Source organism: Lagenorhynchus albirostris, chromosome 15, assembly GCF_949774975.1.
Source record: "Lagenorhynchus albirostris chromosome 15, mLagAlb1.1, whole genome shotgun sequence".
In the NCBI taxonomy this organism is placed as follows: Eukaryota; Metazoa; Chordata; class Mammalia; order Artiodactyla; family Delphinidae; genus Lagenorhynchus; species Lagenorhynchus albirostris.
Window position 1 is genome coordinate 81,270,438 of NC_083109.1, and position 21,217 is coordinate 81,291,654.

At 47.2% G+C, this 21,217-nt stretch overlaps 3 protein-coding genes across 3 annotated transcripts in view; 1 reads left to right on the forward strand and 2 right to left on the reverse strand.

Moving 5' to 3' along the window:
- The first annotated feature begins 165 nt into the window (after window positions 1–165).
- On the forward strand, window positions 166–4,595 carry TRAPPC14 (trafficking protein particle complex subunit 14). The gene is made up of 11 exons (XM_060124720.1): window positions 166–786; window positions 999–1,094; window positions 1,200–1,329; window positions 1,496–1,582; window positions 1,732–1,852; window positions 1,958–2,105; window positions 2,236–2,318; window positions 2,425–2,588; window positions 3,127–3,281; window positions 3,513–3,706; window positions 3,818–4,595. Exons 1-11 carry the CDS (start codon window positions 379–381, stop codon window positions 3,969–3,971), a joined length of 1,740 nt encoding a protein of 579 aa, XP_059980703.1. The 5' UTR covers window positions 166–378; the 3' UTR covers window positions 3,972–4,595.
- Window positions 4,596–4,842: 247 nt separating this feature from the next.
- On the reverse strand, window positions 4,843–8,246 carry LAMTOR4 (late endosomal/lysosomal adaptor, MAPK and MTOR activator 4). The gene is made up of 4 exons (XM_060124722.1): window positions 8,119–8,246; window positions 7,524–7,604; window positions 5,532–5,649; window positions 4,843–5,182 (listed from the first exon to the last, which is right to left on the reverse strand). The coding sequence occupies exons 1-4, from the start codon at window positions 8,119–8,121 to the stop codon at window positions 5,085–5,087; spliced, it is 300 nt and encodes a 99-aa protein (XP_059980705.1). The 5' UTR covers window positions 8,122–8,246; the 3' UTR covers window positions 4,843–5,084.
- A 7,162-nt stretch (window positions 8,247–15,408) lies between these two features.
- MBLAC1 (metallo-beta-lactamase domain containing 1) overlaps window positions 15,409–21,217 on the reverse strand; it is a 35,034-nt gene continuing 29,225 nt past the window's right edge. Inside the window, exon 2 of the mRNA XM_060123449.1 lies at window positions 15,409–15,598. The gene's annotated coding sequence lies outside the window, so the exon portion shown is untranslated. The remainder of the gene's footprint in view (window positions 15,599–21,217) is intronic.

The following is a 21,217-nucleotide window of genomic DNA, read 5'->3' on the forward strand; positions in this document are numbered from 1 at the left end:
ATAGTTCTTCTCTAAGAAGGGGTCTGTGTGCAGCCTCACCTAAACCCTTCACGCAGCGGGCTAACCACGGGAACACGCCGCTCCTCTTGTCCAAAATCCGGTCGCCCACAAATTCCGGCGCCTCCGAGGCCACGCCCCTTCCCTTCCGCTTCCGGTGTCTCTCCAGTCATTCGGCCCAGCACCCCGGTTCCGGCCCCACGGGGTCTCGGTTCCGGGCTCGTTGCCCCGGTTCCCGGCCCCGGCTGGTCTGTCGGGCCGGTCCGGCCGCGCGCAGCACCGGTCGGGGCTCGGGGCTCCCCGGGCCCACCCCAGCGGCCCCCTCGCCCTCCGCCGGCCACGGCCCACCTCGCTCCCCGGCCCGCGCCGCCTTCACCGCCCATGGAGTCCCAGTGCGACTACTCGATGTACTTCCCCGCCGTGCCGCTGCCACCACGCGCGGAGCTGGCTGGGGACCCGGGCCGGTACCGGGCGCTGCCCCGGCGCAACCACCTCTACCTGGGGGAGACTGTCCGCTTCCTGCTGGTGCTGCGCTGCCGGGGCGGCGTGGGGTCCGGCGCCGGAGGCGGCCCGGGCTTGGGCTCCCGAGGGGCCTGGGCAGAACTGGCGACCGCCCTGGCCGCCCTGGCCTCGGTCAGCGCCGGAGGGGCGCCCGTGGGCGGTGGCTCCGGCGACCAGGATTCCGAACCCCCGGGGGGCGGGGACCCTGGTGGTGGGGGGTTGTTTCGAGGCTGCAGCCCCCTCCTCACCCACGGCCCGGGCCCTGCTACCTCAGGGGGAGCGACCACGGTGAGGAGCTCGGGGCGACACGGTACAGGGCGGAGGGGCGGTCTGCTGGGCTCCAAAGACCGGAGGGGAGAGGGACGCTGGAGGGAAGCGGGAGGCCGATGACGGGTGAGGAGAGGGGAGGGCGAGAACCACGTACCGCGGATCTTAAAGGGAACGCTGGCGCTGCGGGCGGCCTTGACTCTTCTGACCTCTTCACCCTTTTCACAACCCAGCTGCCTGTGGAGGAACCAATTGTGTCCACAGATGAGGTCATCTTCCCACTCACCGTTTCACTGGATAGACTGCCCCCAGGGACACCTAAGGCCAAGGTAAGGCTGGCACGGGGTGGAGCTGTTGTCCTAATTCAGACGCCCTTTCTGAGGCTGGCTGTGTGTCTTTTCTCTCGACTGTGGTCCTGTGTCCCCTGTGCTCAGATTGTAGTGACCGTGTGGAAGCGGGAGGTTGAGGCACCAGAGGTCAGAGATCAAGGCTACCTGCGCTTGCTGCAAACCCGATCTCCTGGGGAGACCTTCCGGGGCGAGCAGAGCGCTTTCAAGGCCCAAGGTGGGGAGGAGAATGCAGAGAGGAAATGCTGGAGTCTGGAATTTGGGGGACATTGGAGGGGTGATACTGGCAAGTGCCCAAGCTGGAGAGAAGAGCAAGATTAGAACTGTAGGTTGGAATGAGGCTCACCCAGCCCATCATCTCTTGCCTCCGCCCTCTCCTGCAGTGAGCACCCTGCTGACTCTGCTGCCTCCTCCAGTTCTGAAATGTCGCCAGTTCACTGTGGCTGGAAAACACTTGACCGTGCTCAAGGGTGAGCAGATTGGCGGCTCAGTTCTTGGGCAGCAGCAAGGGCACTGACTGGGTGTCAGTTACTCTGGTGGGGATAGATCCATTTTAGGGGGGAAAAGGTGGGGTCCAAGGGGTCCAGATACTCTGAGCTGAGCTGGTTACCTCCGACAGTGCTGAACAGCTCCTCCCAGGAGGAAATTTCCATCTGGGATATCCGCATTCTCCCAAACTTCAATGCCAGTTATCTGCCTGTCATGCCCGATGGCTCTGTGCTGCTGGTGGACAATGTCTGGTGAGGTCCTGGGGAGGGGCAGGGCCGCACAGTGGTGGGGATGGGGGCAGGGCCGAGAGCTCTGGTGTGGAAAGATCCAGCTCTGGTCCCTTTCTTCTGAACTAGTCACCAATCTGGGGAAGTCTCTATGGGCTCCTTCTGCCGGCTCCCTGGTACCTCTGGCTGCTTCCCCTGCTTGCTTAGTGCTCTGGAGGAACACAACTTCCTGTTCCAGCTCAGAGGGGGTGAGCAGCCCCCTCCAGGGGCCAAGGAGGTGAGTATACGAGACTGGTGTGTTCAGGAGAAAGGGTGAGAAAATGCAGTGGGAGGAAGAGGCCAGGGGGTTGACTAAGGGGAGAGGGAACCTCTGATACATATGATGTTTCCCTTTGTCCCTCTGGCAGGGCCTAGAAGTTCCCCTGATCGCTGTGGTTCAGTGGTCCACGCCGAAGCTGCCCTTTACCCAGAGCATCTATACCCACTACCGGTGAGTTTGTGGGACACCCCACCCTGGCCCCGCCTGGGTACCATCCTGTTTGTCTTTGTTTCAAAACACACACATCCTGCTTCCCTCTCTCTCTCATTGCTTCTAGCCTGCCCAGCATCCGCCTGGACCGCCCGTGCTTTGTGATGACTGCTTCTTGTGAGTCCCCTGTTCGGACCTACGAGCGTTTCACTGTCACCTATACGCTGCTCAACAATCTCCAAGACTTCCTTGCTGTGAGGCTCGTGTGGACCCCGGAGCACGCCCAGGCTGGTAGGTGGCTGCCAGGCCTAACCTTGTCCCGAAGGAGGGGAGGGGAAGGGGAGCAGTCACAGAGATGGGTGACTGTGGCCGGCTGCTTCGGCTCTGAACCGGGGTGGTCTCCATGGTGTCACAATGGAGAGTTCATAGAGGCCGCGGGGCAGAGTGACTTTAAGGGCCTTGACACTGGAGCTGGGCTCCCTGGTATGTTTGACTTGTACCTCTTCCACTTCTTAGCTGTGTGACCTTTGGTAGGTTACTTAATCTCTCTGAGCCTCAGATTTCTCATCTCTCAAACAGAGAAAATAATACCTCGTGGGGCTGTTACAGCGACTTAGTGAGTTAATATTATGTGAAGTGGTTAGAATAGATCTCAATACACAGTATTAGCTACTGTTATTTATAAAATTCAGCAAACAATAGCATATACTCAGTTTATTCCACAGAGTGGCTCTGAGGATCAAAACAAGACTGTGCTCGTGAACGCCCTCTGCAAACTGAGGAACACCATACAGATGTGTTTCCCAGCCCCTGTTTCTGTCCCCCCCAGGAAAGCAGCTGTGTGAGGAGGAGCGCCGGGCCATGCAGGCAGCCCTGGACTCCATTGTCTGCCATACACCCCTCAACAACCTCGGCTTTTCCCGGAAGGGCAGCGCGCTCACCTTCAGTGTGGCCTTCCAGGCTCTGAGGACGGGGCTCTTCGAGGTGGGCTGGTGGGGGCCAGGCTGTGTGCTGGGTGAGGCAGAGCGTCAGGTGGAAGGAGTCAGGGCCGCTGGCTTCTGTGGCTGAAGCATAATGGGTGGTGCTACAAAGCCGCCCGGAGGGAAGGTGGAATTTAGATCCGACTTCAGCCTGTCAAGTGGGGAAGATGACCTGAAAGGAGGTCCGGGGCCTGGAAGCCGAGCTGGGTGGCTGATCCATGTCTCCCTACCCCAGCTGAGCCAGCACATGAAACTGAAGCTGCAGTTCACCGCCAGCGTGTCCCACCCTCCGCCAGAGGCCCGGCCTCTCTCTCGCAAGAGCAGCCCCAGCAGCCCTGCCGTCCGGGACTTGGTCGAGAGACACCAGGCGAGCCTGGGCCGCTCTCAGTCCTTCTCCCACCAACAGCCCTCCCGCAGCCACCTCATGAGGTACGGAACCGCGGGAGGGGTGCCAGTGGACTTGGTAGAGGCTGGAGTTGGAGAGGGAGCAGGGAGGGGCCCTGGGTCCAACCAGAGCTCATAGCCTCTGCCTTCCCCCAGGTCGGGCAGCGTGATGGAGCGCAGGGCCATCACGCCCCCCGTGGCCTCGCCTGTCAGCCGCCCCCTCTACCTGCCCCCGGACAAGGCTGTGCTCTCTCTGGACAAGATCGCCAAGCGCGAGTGCAAGGTCCTGGTGGTGGAGCCCGTCAAGTAGCGCCATCCAGCTCTCCTCCCTCTCACACTCCTGGAAATCAACAGCCCCCGGAGCAGTGCTCCCTCCAGGCTGTGCCTCCCCTGGGATGCCTCCCACCGAGGGTGAGGACGCCCTCAGGGCCGCCTGTCTGTGTCTGCTGATGAGGGACGAGGGAAGAAGCTGTGAAATGGACAGGGATGGATGCGGCGTGAAGCCAGCAGTATTTCCCGGACCTCCTGGGGGGGCTGGCCCCACCCCTCGGCCAAGGCAAGGGCTCCAGGAGCTCCCTTGCCCCCTGCCTTGCACCCTGGTTCTAAGTTTACAAAGTGTTTTCCTCGTTCCTTTAAGTTGTCTTCCCTGCCTCTGACATTCCCTCCCTCCCTCCCACCCGCAGGGCTGAGATCAGAGGGTGGTGATGGTAAAGGGACCCGACAATGACATGACCCTCCTGTCTCAGGTCAGGGGAGAGAGCTTGGTGGCCTCCCCTCGTCCTCATGTTTACGTTTGCAGTCTGAAGCACTTTATGTGGGGTTTTTTGGTTTTTTGGGGTTTTTTTTTTGGTTTGTCTGTTCCTGTAACTTATTCTCCAACTACTGCTTCCAACTGAAATAAGACTATTAAATACCTGTTCAGGAGGGAGAAGAATGACTGTTCTTTGTGTGTTGGTGGCAGGAGCAGAGAGCCAGGGGCTCAGAAAGATTTCCTTTAGCATGTACACCAAATAGCTCCCCTCAGTTCCCTTCCCACCCATTTTCTTTTTCTTCTGGGTCCCAGTTTTAGATGTCTAGAGGTGGCCTTGCTCCACTCCTCTGGGCTGAGGCCCTAGAAGCTGGAAGACACATGGGGTGTGACCCTTCTCCCCCAATACACACGACACATCCCTGGGCCTGGGAACATCAGACTCACGTTTATTAGGAGGGAAGGTGAGGAGAGGGAGGTCCCCTCGCCCTCACTCTCCTTAACATAGTACAGAGTCCCCAAGCCTCTGCCCTTCCCGGTAGGGGTGGGGAAGTGGGTGAGCAGACAGCCTTAGTTCTCAATGGCAATCAAGAGAGAGGCGGGGGGAGGTTTGCGTCTTCCTCATCACAGAGGCTCACGGCCCCATCCACCTCTGCCCCTCGCCCTCTGGCAGGCTCACACGTCAAGGGGCTCCCGGCCTCGGTTCTGCCTCTTCACCACAAACACCCTCTGTCCCGACACGGTCACCAGCAGCGTGTGTTCTCCAAAGACCACTGGAGGGGAGACACACCTTCCCCCGCCCCGGGAGAGGGAAGGGAGCAGAGAGTTAGTGGGGTGCGAAGGCCTCCCTGGGGGTCACCATAAACTGGCTGGGCTCCAAAGCCAAAGAAATTTGACAGTTCCAAGCTCAGAGATTTGAAGATGGGAGGTCTCCATTAAATCCCCTTCTCTTGCTTTCTCATAATTCTGATGCAGGGGTGAATACCAAGGGGAACAGAGTGGCCAGAACCAGGGACCCCAGGGAGGTGGTGGGCGGCTGGTAGGAGACAGGTGCTTTTCCCTGAGAAGAGAAGCCTCGGGGAGCAGCACCCCCCAACACCGTCACCAGGGCCAGGGGCTCACCCGACAGGCGCTTGAAGGGTACGTTCATGCTGTGGTGCAGCCGGAAACCGCAGGCCGTGCTGACCAGCTCAGAGATGGCGCTGGCTGCCTGCTCGTCATTCTCTAGATCCCCAGATGACTGCATGCAGACAGAGGAGGGAAGATGGCAGGAATTAGGGAACAGAATTGGGAGAAAATTCCAAGGACACTTTGGCTCTAGCACTTGTAACCTGCCTCCACTTTCCAATACCCCAAGGTCACCCCCGGTTTTAGACCCACCTGAGAACTGCCCTGTGACGTTGTTGCCCCTCTTGATGCCATCCTGTTTGTCAACCTTAAAATACCGGGCTTCCTCCTGGGAAGCAGTGACTCTCATCCATTTCTTTACTGACGCTGTTTTCCTAATCCCTGAATCTTGATTTCTCTCCCTGTTCCCACTTATTTGATAAAATCACATTCTCAAACATCAGTGCCCACCCACCACAGACTTGTCCCAGGCGCCGTCTTTTCCTCAGTCTTCCTGTTTGTTGCCCTGTCTGCAGAATCTGAAACATAACATCCCCTTTGTCCCTGAACCCGTTCCTACTCCTTGGGTAATGATGTCACAGTGGCCTGGGCTTCCTCTTTTCTCGTGATGATCTCAACTTCCTCTTCCTACCTCCTCAATATGGGCCTCCCACTGAGTCAAATTCAGCACACTTTGCTCTCTTGGACATTCTGTACCTCAGTTACCTCATCTGTAAATTGGGGACAACAATACCTATCTTATGGGCTTGTTGTGAGGGTTACAAGAACATATTAGCAAGATGCTTAGAATAACTCCTAGCATTATATATTTAATTGCTATTATTCTATATCAAACTCAGTGTTTAAAGTTGAGCCACCAAAACTCCCCTTACCTCTCCCCCTCCCCAATCAACTTCCTTTCTTAAGTCCCTGTTTGTTAAGGCACCATAATTCTAGGCTTGAGTTCAAAGTCTTACAGCATGGAAAAGTTATCTCCTCTATTACCTATCTCTAGTCATTATGAAGACATATCGCTTCTTCCTTTAAAAATCTCTTCTCTCCTTGCTCCTCACTGCCACCAGCTGTTTCATGCCTAGATTTTGGCAACAGCATCCCTGCTTCTGAATCCCTCTCCTTCCGGCTCATCTTTACACCTAATAGAACAATTCCACTCAATCACTTCATCAGCTCATGTTTCTGTTCAAAAACCCTTCAAAGCTCCTATTACCCCCCAAGATTAATCCACAGGTGTTAACCCAGCCTTGAAAGTCCTCCACAATCAGATCTTTCCTTAACATATCCTCTTCTTCCCCCAAACATTTCCAAATCTTTTCAACATAAACCCACCAGCAATTCAGACAGGCTGATGTCACACTCCTGCAAATATGTCCACCTCCCAGCCCTGAATATGCTCTTTCTTTTCTGCCTGTTCACAACCATCCATCTTTTAAGGCCAGCTGAATTCTTGTCTCTTCCAAGAAAGTTTCCTTGCCAAAACACAAGTTATAACACAAAGGGCTGAATCCTTCACTCTCTGGACTCCTTCAGTTATCTTTACCACGTGCAATACTTTAGCTGAACTTTTAACCTTAAGCCTTGTCTCTCTAGCTGAACTTTTAACCTTAAGCCTTGTCTCTCCAGCTAGATTGAAAACTTCTAGAGCACTGACACTATATTGTACTGCAGAACAAAATACCAAGCCTCTTCAATAAATACCAAATAAAGACATACTCAAGAATAACTCAGGTAATGTCAGTTATCAACAAACCTGTAACTACTTTGGCTTTGGTAAAGTCAGTAAACCTCTTTTACCTCAAAACAGTTACAGGACTAAGATTCCAGAGATAGATTAATTGATTTAATTCCTGAATTTAATTCCTATATGCCAGGCATGATACCAGGTAAAAATCAAGAACAGAGACAAATCAGGTTAAACTGGGCAACGTTAGAAGGCATCATCGGGCGATGTGTATTGGAGGAGCCCCCCCTCCCTTTTCCAAAACGCACCGCCAGCACTGCGCCTTCACTCAGCACCAGGTAGCCGAGCTGGTCTGGGATTCGCTCCAGCCCCTGGGTCAGTGCAGAAGTCTAGTGGGTAAAGATGCAATCAGTGAGCAGCAGGCTAAGAGAACAGCCCTTGGCAAACCCAAGAACAGCCCTTGGCAAACCCAAGACTCTCTCTTGACAATGGCCCCCCAGGCCTCTTTCCCCAGCCAGGGCCCTTCCAGACCCTCTTCCCTCTACATGGCCTTCAACACTGATCTTCCTGAGCCTCCGTCAGTCCTCACTCTCTGCCCCTGGGCTCCACCGGCCTTCCACACCCCACCTTTGCTACCCCACAGACAACTCCCCTCAGCCCGGTCTCCAATTCCACCTGTGGCCCGCCGCTCCCCCTCAGATTACTCCCCAGCCTCTGTACACCCTCCCACCGTCCCCTGCTCAGCCCTCTACGTCGCCACCCCTCCATCTCCATTCCCTCTCGGTCCCGGGGCGGATAGGAGGTGAGGGCGGAGTGCAGGCTCAGGACTGGGCGACCAAGGAGATGGGGGGGCAGGGACACCGAACCCCCGGCGCGTAGTCCCGCGCATGCGTCCTCACTCACCATCGCAGCCTTAGGTGCTGGGGGGCGCTCACTGCCAGACGTAGCTTCCGGCTCCAGTCCCAGGTGACGTGATTCCACCCGGCGGTCTCCTCCTCCTGCCTTGCACCGCCCGACTTGAGTCCCGCCCCCAGAATGCGGATTGGAGAGTGGCTACGTCATCAGACTTACTCTGCCAGTGTGGAGCGCCGCTTCCCGGAGGCGCACGCGGATTGGCCACAGACCCTCTTTAACATTCATCTCCTCTTCCCTCAGCCCCAAAGCGCCGAGATAGGGGGGCATGTCGGCGGAGGGGCGGGCCTGGGGGGGCGGGGCCGGAGGGAGGAGGTTGGGCTAAGGGTTTGTGCCTGCGCAACAGAGGCGGCCCGGGTTCCACCTAGAGCTAGACCGCCCGCAGTGGGACAGTAAGAGAATAGAGTAAAAAAACGTGAAATGCAGATGAAGAGCTATTCAAGTGCTACTCTTGTGCCTACTCCGGGCAGCTCTCTAAGACAGAAATTTGTTCCCAAAGTGGTTTTTTGTCCCGGGATTCTGTAAGAAACGGTGTGATGGTGCATTGATCCCTCGCTAGCCAAGGCAGCTGCAATACTGAATATTCTCTGCCAGGAATAATTAGAAAATGACCTTGGAGTCATTTTTAAATATATGAGTGTCACAGAAATTTTTTGTTTTAATTTAAATAGTTTTTAGGGCTGCTGCAATGTTAATGTGGGTGAGGGAAAATGATAAGTAGTAATAAAACAGTAAATACTTGAGGATGTGGAGAAGTTGGAGCCCTCATACATTGCTGGCAAGAACGTAAAATAGTGCAGTTGCTGTGGGAAACAGATTGACAAGTTTCCTCTAAAAGTTAAATATAGAGTTACTATATTTATAAATGAGAATTAGATGTAGAAAAGTTAAATATGACCTAAAAATTCCACTCCTAAATACATACCTAAGAGGATTGAAAACATACATTCACACAAAACTTGTACACAAATGTTTATAACAGCATTATTGACAATAGCCCCGAAATGGAAGCAACCTAAATACCCATAAACTGAAGACTGGATAAATGAAATGTGGCATGTCCATACAGTGGAATATTATCCAGCTATAAAAAGGAATCAAGTACGGATCTGTGCTACAACATGGATAAACCTTGAAAACATTATGCTAAGTGAAAGAAATCAGACACACAAGGCCACATATTGTCTGGTTGTATTTATGTGAGATGTCTACACTGGGCAAATCCAAAGAGACAGAAAGCAGATTAGTGGTTGCCAGGAGCTGAGTGGAGGGGGAAATGGGGAATGACTAATGGGTGTGAAGATTCTTTTTGGGTGATGAAAACGTTCTGGAATTATAGAGTGATGATGGTTGCACAACCTTGTGAATGTAATGAAAACCACTGCATGGTGAAGCTTAAAAGGGTGAATTTTACAGTATGTGAATCATATTTCAACAACATAAAACAAAGTGTTGTTGCTTGAGGAGAAAACTAATTAGAGAAGATGGATGCCTTTTTTAAAGATGAGGTATGATTATAATATAAAATTTAAATTGGAGGAGGATGTAGAGAAAGTTCTGTGGGGATGCTTGATTTGCAAAGCCTTCCCTGGCCTTAGATATTGATGACAGTTTGTGGTACCAATTTTTTTTTTTTTGGCACATACTGGTTCTGAGTGTTTTCATCTGTATACCGGCCTAACCCACTCATCCCAGATACTATACAGATGAGGAAGTGGAAACAAGAGAGATTAAGCCTTGCTCACGGCACACAGCTGGCGACTGGCAGAGCCAGATTCCAGTCTAAGTCGGCTGGTGCTGAGGCTGATGCTTTTTCCATTGCTCCATTGGCCAACTACTTTTTTTTTTTTTTAGCTACATTTAATTTTACCTCAGAAATTCCCTGTTCTCATTTTACTTAACACAGAGGAAACTTTTACAGGACATTGCTCATCAGCCATCGTTAGAATTGTTTCATTTTCACAAACAGCTTGAGTCATACTACTCATGTAGGGAGCAAAGTTTTTCATCCTTTCATTCAACCGGTGTTATTGAGCACCTTCTATGTACCCGACGCTCTTCTTGGAATTGAAGATACAGCAGTGAATAGAAATAAGACACATTTTTTATTGTTTTCAAGTTGTGAGGAAGAGGGTGAGTCAGATAATAGATAAATATATTAAGTGGTGAAAAGTGCTATGAAGAAAAATGAAGCAAAGTTTCCACTCACAAGACCCAGACCTACTGAATTCTGTAAAACAGACCTTATTAAAATAATTCCTTTCTTTCCTTAGCCTCCCCACAGTTCAGTTACTTTTCTACAATCACCTCTTTTTGTTCTATCTGGTATAAAAGCACATAGATCTGGCCATTTCTTTGGGTCTTCATTTTCTTGTGAGGGCTCCCACGTCACGTAAAACTTGTACTAAGTAAGCCTGTATGCTTTTCTCCTGCTACTCTGTTTTATGTCAATTCGCAGACCCAGCTGAAAACCCTAAGGGGGTAGAGGTAAAAAAATTTGCCTGCCCTACACTTTGAAGGTACTTCTAAGGTAGGGTGAGTATTTAATTTTGAACAAAGCACATTAGCCTCCATAATGTGGATGGGCTTCATCCAACCGGTTGAAGATCTTAAGGGAAAAGACTGAGGTCTCCGGAAAAGAAGGAATTCTCATCAAGACTTGAATAACATAGAAACCCTCCCGAGTTCTGGCCTGTTGCCCTGTGGATTTCATACTCAAAACTGCAATATCAGCTCTTGCCTGAATTTCCAGCCTGCTGACCTACCCTACAGATTCGAGACTTGCCAGTCCCCACACTTTGTGAGCTAATTCCTTAAAATAAATACTCTCTCTCTCCCTCCACCCCCCTTCGCCTTATTCTCTGGAGAACCCTGACTAATACAGTGGTTAACTTATGGCTGGTTTCTGTGGGTTTGGCATCTGTGCTGCCTCGGTTAGCATTCTTTTTCTTTTCGATTCTGATTTTTTTGGGGTGGTTGTTGTTTGCTTTGAAACTAGACGTCCTTGCCTCTTATTTTCCTAGTACCAATTCTTACCCTATCAAACAGCCATCAACAAACTTCCCAACCCCAAGTCTGCCTTTCTTGATTCTCTTAACCTTGACCCACCCCTTCAACCAACACTTTTCAAAGACTACAGTGCAATTAAATTTTTAAAAATTAATTTTTAAAAAGACTATAGGGTAAGAGTCAGAGTCATGTGCTTTGACCCCATAACTGCTCAGCTTGTAAGTGAGCGAGGCAGGCAAACAAAGTGTCACAGTGACGTGTAGTAAGTGCCACACTAGAAATGAGCCCCTTAGGACCCATGGGACAAGGTGTGTGCATTGGGAGGGGTCGAGTTGGGGGTAAATTTTAAAATGTGTGGTTTCCAGTCAGGAGGCTCTGCTAGGCTGAGAGACGGGGTATTGGGATCATTTGGAAACGGCTTAGACAGAAAGGAGGAGGCCAGCTCTGCCACTGGGATGGACGAAAACATGTTATTTCACGCCTCACGATTTGTTCCCTCCTTTTCAAAAGAAGGAAGGGCAAAGAGCAAAGTTAGAGACCACGAGGCCGAAACAAAAAGTCTCTAAAAACCAGAAGGAAATCCTGGGAGCAGCTGGAATAATATAGAAAAAAATTATTCAATTTGTAGTTTAGCAACGTGCTAGGTACTGAGGTAGACACTGGAATTTCAAGGTGGACCAGGTCCTCATCTTCAAGAACTCATTGTCTAAAATAAGCTCAGTGAGCACTCACCAGCGTATTCTTTTTCTTTCTTTCTTTCTTTTCATTTTATGTGTATTTACATAATCCAAAAATTAAATTGTGGCTATTACAAACGCTATGTGTCATCCCGTTTGCACTGTTCATAGTCATCAGTTTTCTCCCATGTCAGTGTCACATCTCCCAGTCTCTAAGGCTACTTAGCATTCCAGGATTCAGGTATCACAACTGATCTAATCGTGCCCATTATCTTCATCACAATATTCTTAATATTCTTCCTCAAGGTATACAGATACTTGCACAGCGAACTCCCTCAGGGTTTCCGTCCAGTTTTCACCTTATCCGAGAACCTGATCCTGTCCCCTTGATAGAAAACAGCACACCCACCACCACCCTGACCTTCTACATCCTCTCACCCGACTTTGTTATTAAACTTTATTCAAAAGCAGAAACTAACACACCATGGTAAAGCAATTATACTCCAATAAAGATGTTAAAAAAAACTTTATTCAAGCATAATATACATACAGGAAAAGTTCACACATCATAAATGTACAGCACAGTACCTCTTCACAAACTGAACGCACATGCACCAGCATCCAGATGAAAAAACAGCATTACAGCTCCCGAAGCGCCCTTCTTGTCCAGTCTCAACCTTTCTCCCATGGAGAAAGGGACTTCTAACAGCATTGAGTAGTTTTGCCTGTTTCTGTACTTGACGTAAATGGAATCACACAGAAGGTACTCTTGTGTGATTGACGCCTCTCATTTACCATCAAGGTTGTGTGATTCATTCATGTTGCCATGTGGGGGTTTCGTTCGTTCATTCTCATTGCTCTATAGTGTTTCATTGTGTGCATGTGACACAATTTATTTATCCATCCAACTATTGATGGGCACTTGGGTAGTTTCCAATTGTGAGTTATTAGGACTAAAAGCTTCCATGAATGATCCAGTTCATGTCTTTTGGTGAACATACGTATACATTTCTGTTGGGTAAATACCTTGGGGTGAAATTGCTGGGTCACAAGACCTACTTTATTTTTTAAGATTTTTTAAATTATTGAATCTTTTATGTATTAATAACAGTGTGTATGTATGCACTCACACACAGAATGAGAAAGAGAGAGAGAGAGACACTTACATCTTAAGAAATAGAATATTACTGCCATAGACCATTCAGGCGGCTATAAAAGAATAGACTGGGTGGTTTATAAACAACAAACATTTATTTCTAACAGTTCTGGAGGCTGGGAAGTCCAAGATCAAGGCGCTAGCAGATTTGGTGTCTGGCGAATGCCCACTTCCCGTTTCACAGATGACATCTGTGCTGTGTCCTCACATGGTGGAAGGTGTGAGAGGTCTCTGGGGTCTATTTTCTTTTTTAATAGATCTTTATTGGTGTATAATTGCTTCACAATACTGTGTTAGTTTCTGTTGTACAACAAAGTGGGTCAGCCATATGCATACATATATCCCCATATCCCCTCCCTCTTGAGCCTCCCTCCCACCCACCCTATTCCACCCCTGTAGGTTGTTGCAAAGCACCGAGCTGATCTCCCTGTGCTATGCTGCTGCTTCCCACTAGCTGACTATTTTACATTTGGTAGTTTATATATGTCCATGCTACTCTCACTTTGCCCCAGCTTCCCCCTCCCCGCCGTGTCCTCAAGACCATTCTCTGTGTACGTCTTTATTCCTGCCCTGCCACTAGGTTCATCAGTACCTTATTTTTTTTTTTTAATTCTGTATACATGCATTAGCATACGGTATTGGTTTTTCTCTTTCTGACTTACTTCACTCTGTATGACTCCAGGTCCATCCACCTCACTACAAATAACTCAATTTCGTTTCTTTTTATGGCTGAGTCATATTCCATTGTATATATGTGCCACATCTTCTTTATCCATTCATCTGTCGATGGATACTTAGGTTCCTTCCATGTCCTGGCTATTGTAAATAGTGCTGCAATGAACACTGTGGTACATGTCTCTTTTTGAATTATGGTTTTCTCAAGGTATATGCCCAGTAGTGGGATTGCTGGGTCATATGGTAGTTCTATTTTTAGTTCTTTAAGGAACCTCCATACTGTTCTCCATAGTGGCTGTATCAAATTACATTCCCACCAACAGTGCAAGCGGGTTCCCTTCTCTCCACACCCTCTCCAGCATTTGCTGTTTGTAGATTTTCTGATGATGCCCATTCTAACTGGTGTGAGGTGATACCTCATTGTAGTTTTGATTTGCATTTCTCTAATGATTAGTGATGTTGAGCATTCTTTCATGTGTCTGTTGGTAATCTGTATATCTTCTTTGGAGAAATGTCTATTTAGGTCTTCTACCCATTTTTTGATTGGACTGTTTGTTTTTTTGATTTTGAGCTCCATGAGCTGTTTGTATGTTTTGGAGATTAATCCTTTGTCCATTGTTTCATTTGCAAATATTTTCTCCCATTCTGAGGGTTGTCTTTTTATTTTGTTTATGGTTTCCTTTGCTGTGCAAAAGCTTTTAAGTTTCATTAGGTCCCATTTGTTTATTTTTGTTTTTATTTCCATTACTCTAGGAGGTGGGTCAAAAAAGATCTTGCTGTGGTTTATGTCAAAGAGTGTTTTTCCTATTTTTTCCTCTAAGAGTTTTATAGTGTCTGGTCTTACATTTAGGTCTTTAATCCATTTTGAGTTTATTTTTGTGTATAGTTTTAGGGAGTGTTCTAATTTCATTCTTTTACATGTAGCTGTCCTGTTTTCCCAGCACCACTTATTGAAGAGGCTGTCTTTTCTCCATTGTGGGTTCTTGCCTCCTTTGTCATAAATTAGGTGACCATATGTGCGTGGGTTTACCTCTGGGCTTTCTATCCTGTACCACTGATCTATATTTCTGTTTTTGTGCCAGTTCCATACTGTCTTGATTACTGTAGCTTTGTAGTATAGCTTAAGTCGGGGAGCCGGATTCCTCCAGCTCCATTTTTCTTTCTCAAGATTGCTTTGGCTATTTGGGGTCTTTTGTTTTTCCATATGAATTGTAAAATTTTTTATTCTAATTCTGTGAAGAATGCCATTGGTAGTTTGATAGGAATTGCATTGAATCATTAGATTTCTTTGGGTAGTATAGTCATTTTCACAATATTGATTCTTGCAATCCAAGAACATGGTATATTTCTCCATCTGTTTATGTCATCTTTGATTTCTTTCATCAGTGTTTTATAGTTTTCTGAGTACAAGTCTTTCGCTCGGGTCTATTTTCAAGGGTGTTCAAGCCATTCATGAGGGCTCCACCCTCATGACCTAAGCACTTCCCAAAGTCCCCACCTCCAAATACCATCAAATTAAGGATTAATATGAATCTGGCAGGTTGGGGATGCAGAGAGACACAAACATTCAGTCTATAGCAACTATCAACTCTTTGAAATCCTTTGTGTGTCTCTCTATCCCATCCCCCTCTCTACCCCAGAAGTAACCATAATTTCAAATTTTTTTGGTCACTTCCTTGATCTTCTTTATCATTTTGAGATAGATTTCTAAATAATACATAGCTTTGTTTTTCATGTTTCTGCCAAAGAAGTGGTAAAACCTACATGCTTTTATACCAGGTTGAGCAAAGAGGTGATTGTGGAAAAGCAACTAAACTGTGGAAAGACAGGAATTATTTTAATAAGGTCTGTTTTACAGAATTTTCCAAGTCTTAACTTCCCATCCTTGATGATAAGAATGTTACTTTCCTTCTGGTAGGAGATGGACACATCTTCCATATGAAGGTCTTATCTCCTGCTTTCAGGAAGAAAAAGGGGAGAGTCAGAGCATCCTTCTTGCACCTACTGGTAAAAATACCTTTAGCGCAAAGTAATTTTTATGTCAAAGAGGCAGATTTTGGAGCAACGTATTCTGGTTTCCTTCAACAGCAACATCTAGACTGGTGTTTGACCAGACAACTGGGCACACAACCTAGCCAAACTGGCATATAAAATGAACCATCACAGCCACAAAACCCCAAGAGGGCGGGTGCCCATTTGCTGTGATGGTTTTCATGGCAGCATTCATACCTGGGCCTGTAAAAGCGTTCTTGGACTTCACTGCTATGTGTGTGTGTTGCAGGGTGGTCCCCACACTAACAAAGAATTCTTGGGGCACCAGCTGGGAGTCTGAGAATTCAACAAAATTCCACTCAATTCTAACACTATCTACCTAGAGATAGCATCAAATTACACAGTTTAAGGGCTCTGTCTACAAGACTGCCCCATCCCCCACTTCAGAGACCAGTCAAAGCCCAGGTTAACACCTGTGTTTTTGATCAACTGGCTCTAGATTGGAGGTTCCAACAACCCCCTCCTCGGGTTTGATTAATTTGCTGGAGTGGCTCACAAAACTCTGAGAAAGATTTTGCTTGCTAGATCACTGGTTTATCATAGAAGGATGGAACTCAGGAAGAGCCAGATGGAAGAGAGGCACAGGGCAAGGTATGGGGAAAGGGCAGCGGAGCTTCCATCCTCTCTCCGAGTGAACAATTCTTCCTGAATCTCCAACCCAGAAGTTCTCCAAATCCCGTCCTTTTGAGTTTTTATGGAGACTTCCTTACAGTCATGATTGATTGAATCATTGACCATTGGTGTAGGAGATGGGGATGGTGAGACTGAAAGTTCCAACCCCCTAATCCCTTGGTTGGCTCCAATGACAACCAGTCCAGAACCTCAGAGTCACCTCATCAACATAACGAAAGACACCTTTGTTGCTCTCCTCACTTAGGAAACTCTAAGGATTTTAGGAGCTCTGTGCCAGAAATGGGACAAAGACCACATATATATTTTTTATCATAAATCACAGTATCACAGGCAGCACTCCTGGGTGATCCTTCTCACTTTCCCTTTTTTACACCTGCCCCTACTCAGGAGTATTATGGGATAACTGAGCAAAAGGGAAGGAATGTGCTTTGTAAGAACATATCTTGGAGGAAGCTTGGGGAACCAGAAGGGTAGGAGGCATTTGGGGTCTGGGACCTGGCAGCCTGCAAGCGCCATGTAATGTTGCAGAGTCCACTTCCTTGGTTCTCTGTGGCCAAGACGGACCAAGACTATGTGACTTATGCAGGCTCTCTTAAAGCCCAAGCCACCTCCATTTCTCAAATTTAGTAGTATGTGAAAACCAAAGAGAAGCAAAAGCAGGGTTCCAAAATTGTGGCACGATTGAACTAGATACATTTAACAAATGAATGCTTTTAACAGGGAGACATTACAAACCTTTATAATTTTGATAGTCATGAAATAATTACAGGGTTTACAAAGTTAATCCTTGAGGCAGGATGCTGTAATGAGACACCGGTTAAACTGTAGGCTGAAAGTCTCCTTCCTTTATAGTGGGCATGTCTCTGGCTGAAGATATGACCAACCCCCTTTCGGGGACTGTTCAAAACCTACATTTGAGGCTCTTCATGAATGAGGCCCAAGAAAAGAATCCCTCTCGCTCTGGCTAGGCTCCAGATACAGCTTTAACATGCCTCAATTTCTAGTTATTCTTATGACCCTAAGGAAGGGGTCCCAGACAGAATTAGTAATGTGGTCATGAGTCACATCCTCAGCCCTGGCCACATACTTTTTTTCCACACTCAACTGAATTTACAGTTCCTTCTAGGACTATACATTTCCCAGGACTGGAAAAGATTCATTCATTTATTAAGTTAGCTTAAATCATCTAAGATCCTACAGCAGTCTGCTTTTCCTGTATTTGGAAATACTAAAATTTAGGAAAGTGTACTAAGTTCAAAGTTCATAATGCTTTGAAGTATTTTTATGCTCTGAATGTTTACATTTTTTTGTCAGTTTCTTGCCATGTGGTAACTATACAACCTGCCTAAAGACGAATATTTTTCTACTGGTATTTCAACTTGTGACCTAAATGTTTAGACATTCAGAATGAGAGAACTGTCCAGATTTGAGAAATGAGGCTTTATTTATAGAGGTTTTTAGTAACTTATAAAACTAACAGCGTTTGACAAAGTTTGCCAAGCTTTATAGTCAGAGATCAAGGGCTGTCCATAGCAGGGAAGAACAGTTTAGAAAAATTATGAGCTATCCTATTTTTAGGTAGGTCATGAATGTTATCTGTCTGAGTGAATTCTTATGCCTTGATCAGAGGTAATAGCTGTACAAAGTAGTTGCTTACCTTGGCTTTCAAGTCTGACTGTAAAACTGCAAATTTTGACATAGTTTAGTTTATTAGCAGCCTTCTTAGAAGGTTCCAACGTATAATTATTTAGCTAAAATCACTAGCTTTGGGAATTGTTTAATTGATAATGCTGTTCATTGTGATTTTTACCTGTAAGCAGCCTACTTTAAATTATTTGTTATAGCCAAGAGAAATGTCTCTAAAAACAGTTTTATCATTTTTAGTGTACATCTATCCATTGTCTGCCCCATGCTCTATTTTTCCTCCTGGTTACTTATGGCTAGAATGGACATTCCTGTGCAACTGCTCCAGTTGATGGCATATGTAATGGATGATCTACCTAACTTATGTTGTCTTAGAATTTTTGCCCTCGAGGAGAAAGTATGGGTCACTTTCTTTGGCCACAGGGTTTGTAAGGTGAGAGGTTTGGTGGCCTTGTTCTAGGTCCTTTGGTGGAAGCCAGCCTCTGCAGGAAGAGAATGCAGAGCTTGGAGATGGACATCATTTGAGGTTATGTTGTAGAGAGATTTCATGGTGGGAGTTTGGTAAACGAAAGGTCACACGGAAGATTTAACTGAGATAGTGAAATGGCGTATCTACAGACTTGTGTTTTCCTACCTATGAAGTGAAGTATTGAAGTGGGTCTGTTTTTCAAATTCTGGATTGCAGCCCTTCAGCGGTTCAGGATCAACATTAATCACTGACACCTCCCCCCACGGCCCCAGCCCTGCCCCACACAGAAACTATCGGTGCGTCTTATGTAATTATTTCTTGGTACTTTTGTTTCAGTAATATATAGGTGCACTGGTGTTACCAGTGTTCGGGGCCCTGTGGATTTGGTAGAAGCAGCATGCATCCTCGCTGCTATGGTTCCACTCAGTCTAATTGTTTGAAAAGTCGATAATGCATCGCTTTAGAACCTACTTGGTGGACCAGGGAAATGAGACGGTAGAACACTGCCATCAGTTGCTGTAGCAAGTGGCCTCCTTTCCATCTTGTTCCACCTATCTATGTAGTCCTGTGTAAAGAAAATGTTTATGTCTGCTTCAGTGACTCGGTGAAAAGCTACTAAATTGGGTCCTTATCTCATGTAAATTTTTATATTGGCTTGTGCTGTGGTGCTTCTGATTAATTCTAAAATGGGAGCTTGTAGGATGTCCCTGGTGGCACAGTGTTTAAGGCTCTGTGCTCTCAATTCAGGGGGCCCGGGTTCAATCCCTGGCCAGGGAACTAGATCCCACATGCATGCCACAACTAAGAAGCCCGCCTGCCACAACTAAGACCCGGCACAACAAATAAATAAATATTTTAAAAAATGCTTTAATAAAATGGAGCTTGTAGTTCTTAAATATGTTGTGTGTTAGAAATACCTGAGACTAGCTCTGCTCCCACCCTGAACAATACTAAAATTGAAAACTGGGAAATGTGTCTCAGGGCACTCTTTTCAAAAGTTCCCCGAGATGATTCTGACACAGCCAGTCATCACCAGTTGGTGGAAAGTTTAACGACTTTGGACCTACATCTAGTTTTAGTTGTCTTAAAACTGCATGTCATTTTGTATTATCTTTTAACTCGTTCCATTTCTGTTTCAGGCTATACTCTTCAGTGAGGGGAGAGGGTTGTGTATTTCATCACCAACAGAAGACTTCCATATACTTGAGCATAGCAAAGTGACGACTGCTCTGTCTTATCACTGTCTGTAGTCTTTAGAGAAGGTTTTGTTGCTGTTGTCTGTTGTTGTTGGTAAAGTTAAAATATACAGGCAGTAATGATGCAAAAAAGTTAACATGCAATGTCTAGTAAAATCTTACTAATTTATATGTGGACATGGCATATATGAATTAAATGTATGAAAAGAAGATGATAAGTGCTATGGGGAAAAAAAAGCAAAAGTAGATCAGGGCAAATGGGATCCAGAGTGTGCTGCAGTATTAAATAGGGTGGTCATGGTGGGTCTCTCTGAGGAGACATTGAGAAGAGTCGAGCGAAGACTGGAAGGAGGTGAAGTTCGCCTGGAGGAAACCCGGGACAGAGTATCCGCGGCAGAGGTAACATAATGCCAAGGCTCAGTGTGAGCACGGATGTGTGTGCCTGATGTACTGGAGAATCGGCAGAGAGGCCCGTGTGGAACTTTCTGTGTTCAGGGAGGTAATGGGCCCGATCTCATAGGGGCATATGTAGGAATTTGATGTTTTCCTCTGAATTAGTGGTTGTCAACTTTTTAAAAATTATCATGCCCCTTAGGAAACTTTCTAGACAATTTTATTTTCCTAATGGCTATCCTTTCATAAAATCTTAATACCACAGATATAACATATATTTGTTTATGTACAGTGGCCCTTTGGAGGGCCACTAACCGTTGTACAATAATATCCAAGATTCTTTTCACTCCCTGCCCCCCGCCCCAAACCACTTTTATCTCCTTGGAGATGATACTGCTCCTGTTGAGAATATATGTTCTGAGTGAAATTTTATAGTTGGTCCTGCTTGTCACAATTGGGGGACATCCTGGGGTGGTGGGTGATGGCCCTGAATCACTCTGAGAGGCTGCTCAGGACCCTGGCAGGAGCAAAGGAAACTTTACCTTCTCACAACCCATAATTCAGACCCACTATTTTTCATACATTAAAAAAAATTCGAACGTGGACATGAATTTACCTCTTGCCTCTTTGGTAGGAAAACCCCGCCTACAAATCCCATGCCCGTTGCTCTCATTTTTTGTTTCCTTGTGCTTTATTTCACTTCCCCCCATGACCAAGTGAGTAATTGTGATCCTCGGTGGGGGACCCGTTTTACCTCCTCCCTTTCACACCCACCACGTGGGCACCAGTGCACTTGCACAGAATTCCTAATGCTATTGATCATGCTTTCCTGCCCCAAATGCACTGAGAGCCCAGAGTGGTGAAGGGCAGTAGGGAAAGGAGAGGGAGTAGGGTAGAGAGGAGGGAGAAAAACAAAGCAAGAGAGAAGTAAAGGGTGAGTAGGTCAGGGTTGGGAAGTGTTTGGGATGAGAAGATGCTAATTATTCCCACACAGCTGGTGCCCTGCAACCCCCTCTCGCCTGACAGGGAGACCTCTCAGTGATCCTGTAAGCCCTCTCCCAAGACCACAACGAAAACAAAGCTAGCAAACTCTGAATTCGGTTATAAGTCTGAACTCTAGTCAGGTTTAAAAAAATACGTCATGATCTGGCTGTAATCTTCCATTCTGGCTGCATCTTCTGCCTCT

Bases quoted from the DNA above. Each gene is read 5' to 3' on its own strand.
- TRAPPC14 (XM_060124720.1), top strand. From the start codon at position 379: ATGGAGTCCCAGTGCGACTACTCGATGTACTTCCCCGCCGTGCCGCTG. The intron at 2,319-2,424 runs GTGAGTTTGTGG...CATTGCTTCTAG, and splicing joins AGCATCTATACCCACTACCG to CCTGCCCAGCATCCGCCTGG. The intron at 3,707-3,817 runs GTACGGAACCGC...GCCTTCCCCCAG, and splicing joins TCCCGCAGCCACCTCATGAG to GTCGGGCAGCGTGATGGAGC.
- LAMTOR4 (XM_060124722.1), bottom strand. The intron at 5,650-7,523 runs GTGCGTTTTGGA...GTCTGCATGCAG, and splicing joins GTGAAGGCGCAGTGCTGGCG to TCATCTGGGGATCTAGAGAA. The intron at 5,183-5,531 runs GTGAGCCCCTGG...TCTCCCCTCCAG, and splicing joins ACCCTTCAAGCGCCTGTCGG to TGGTCTTTGGAGAACACACG.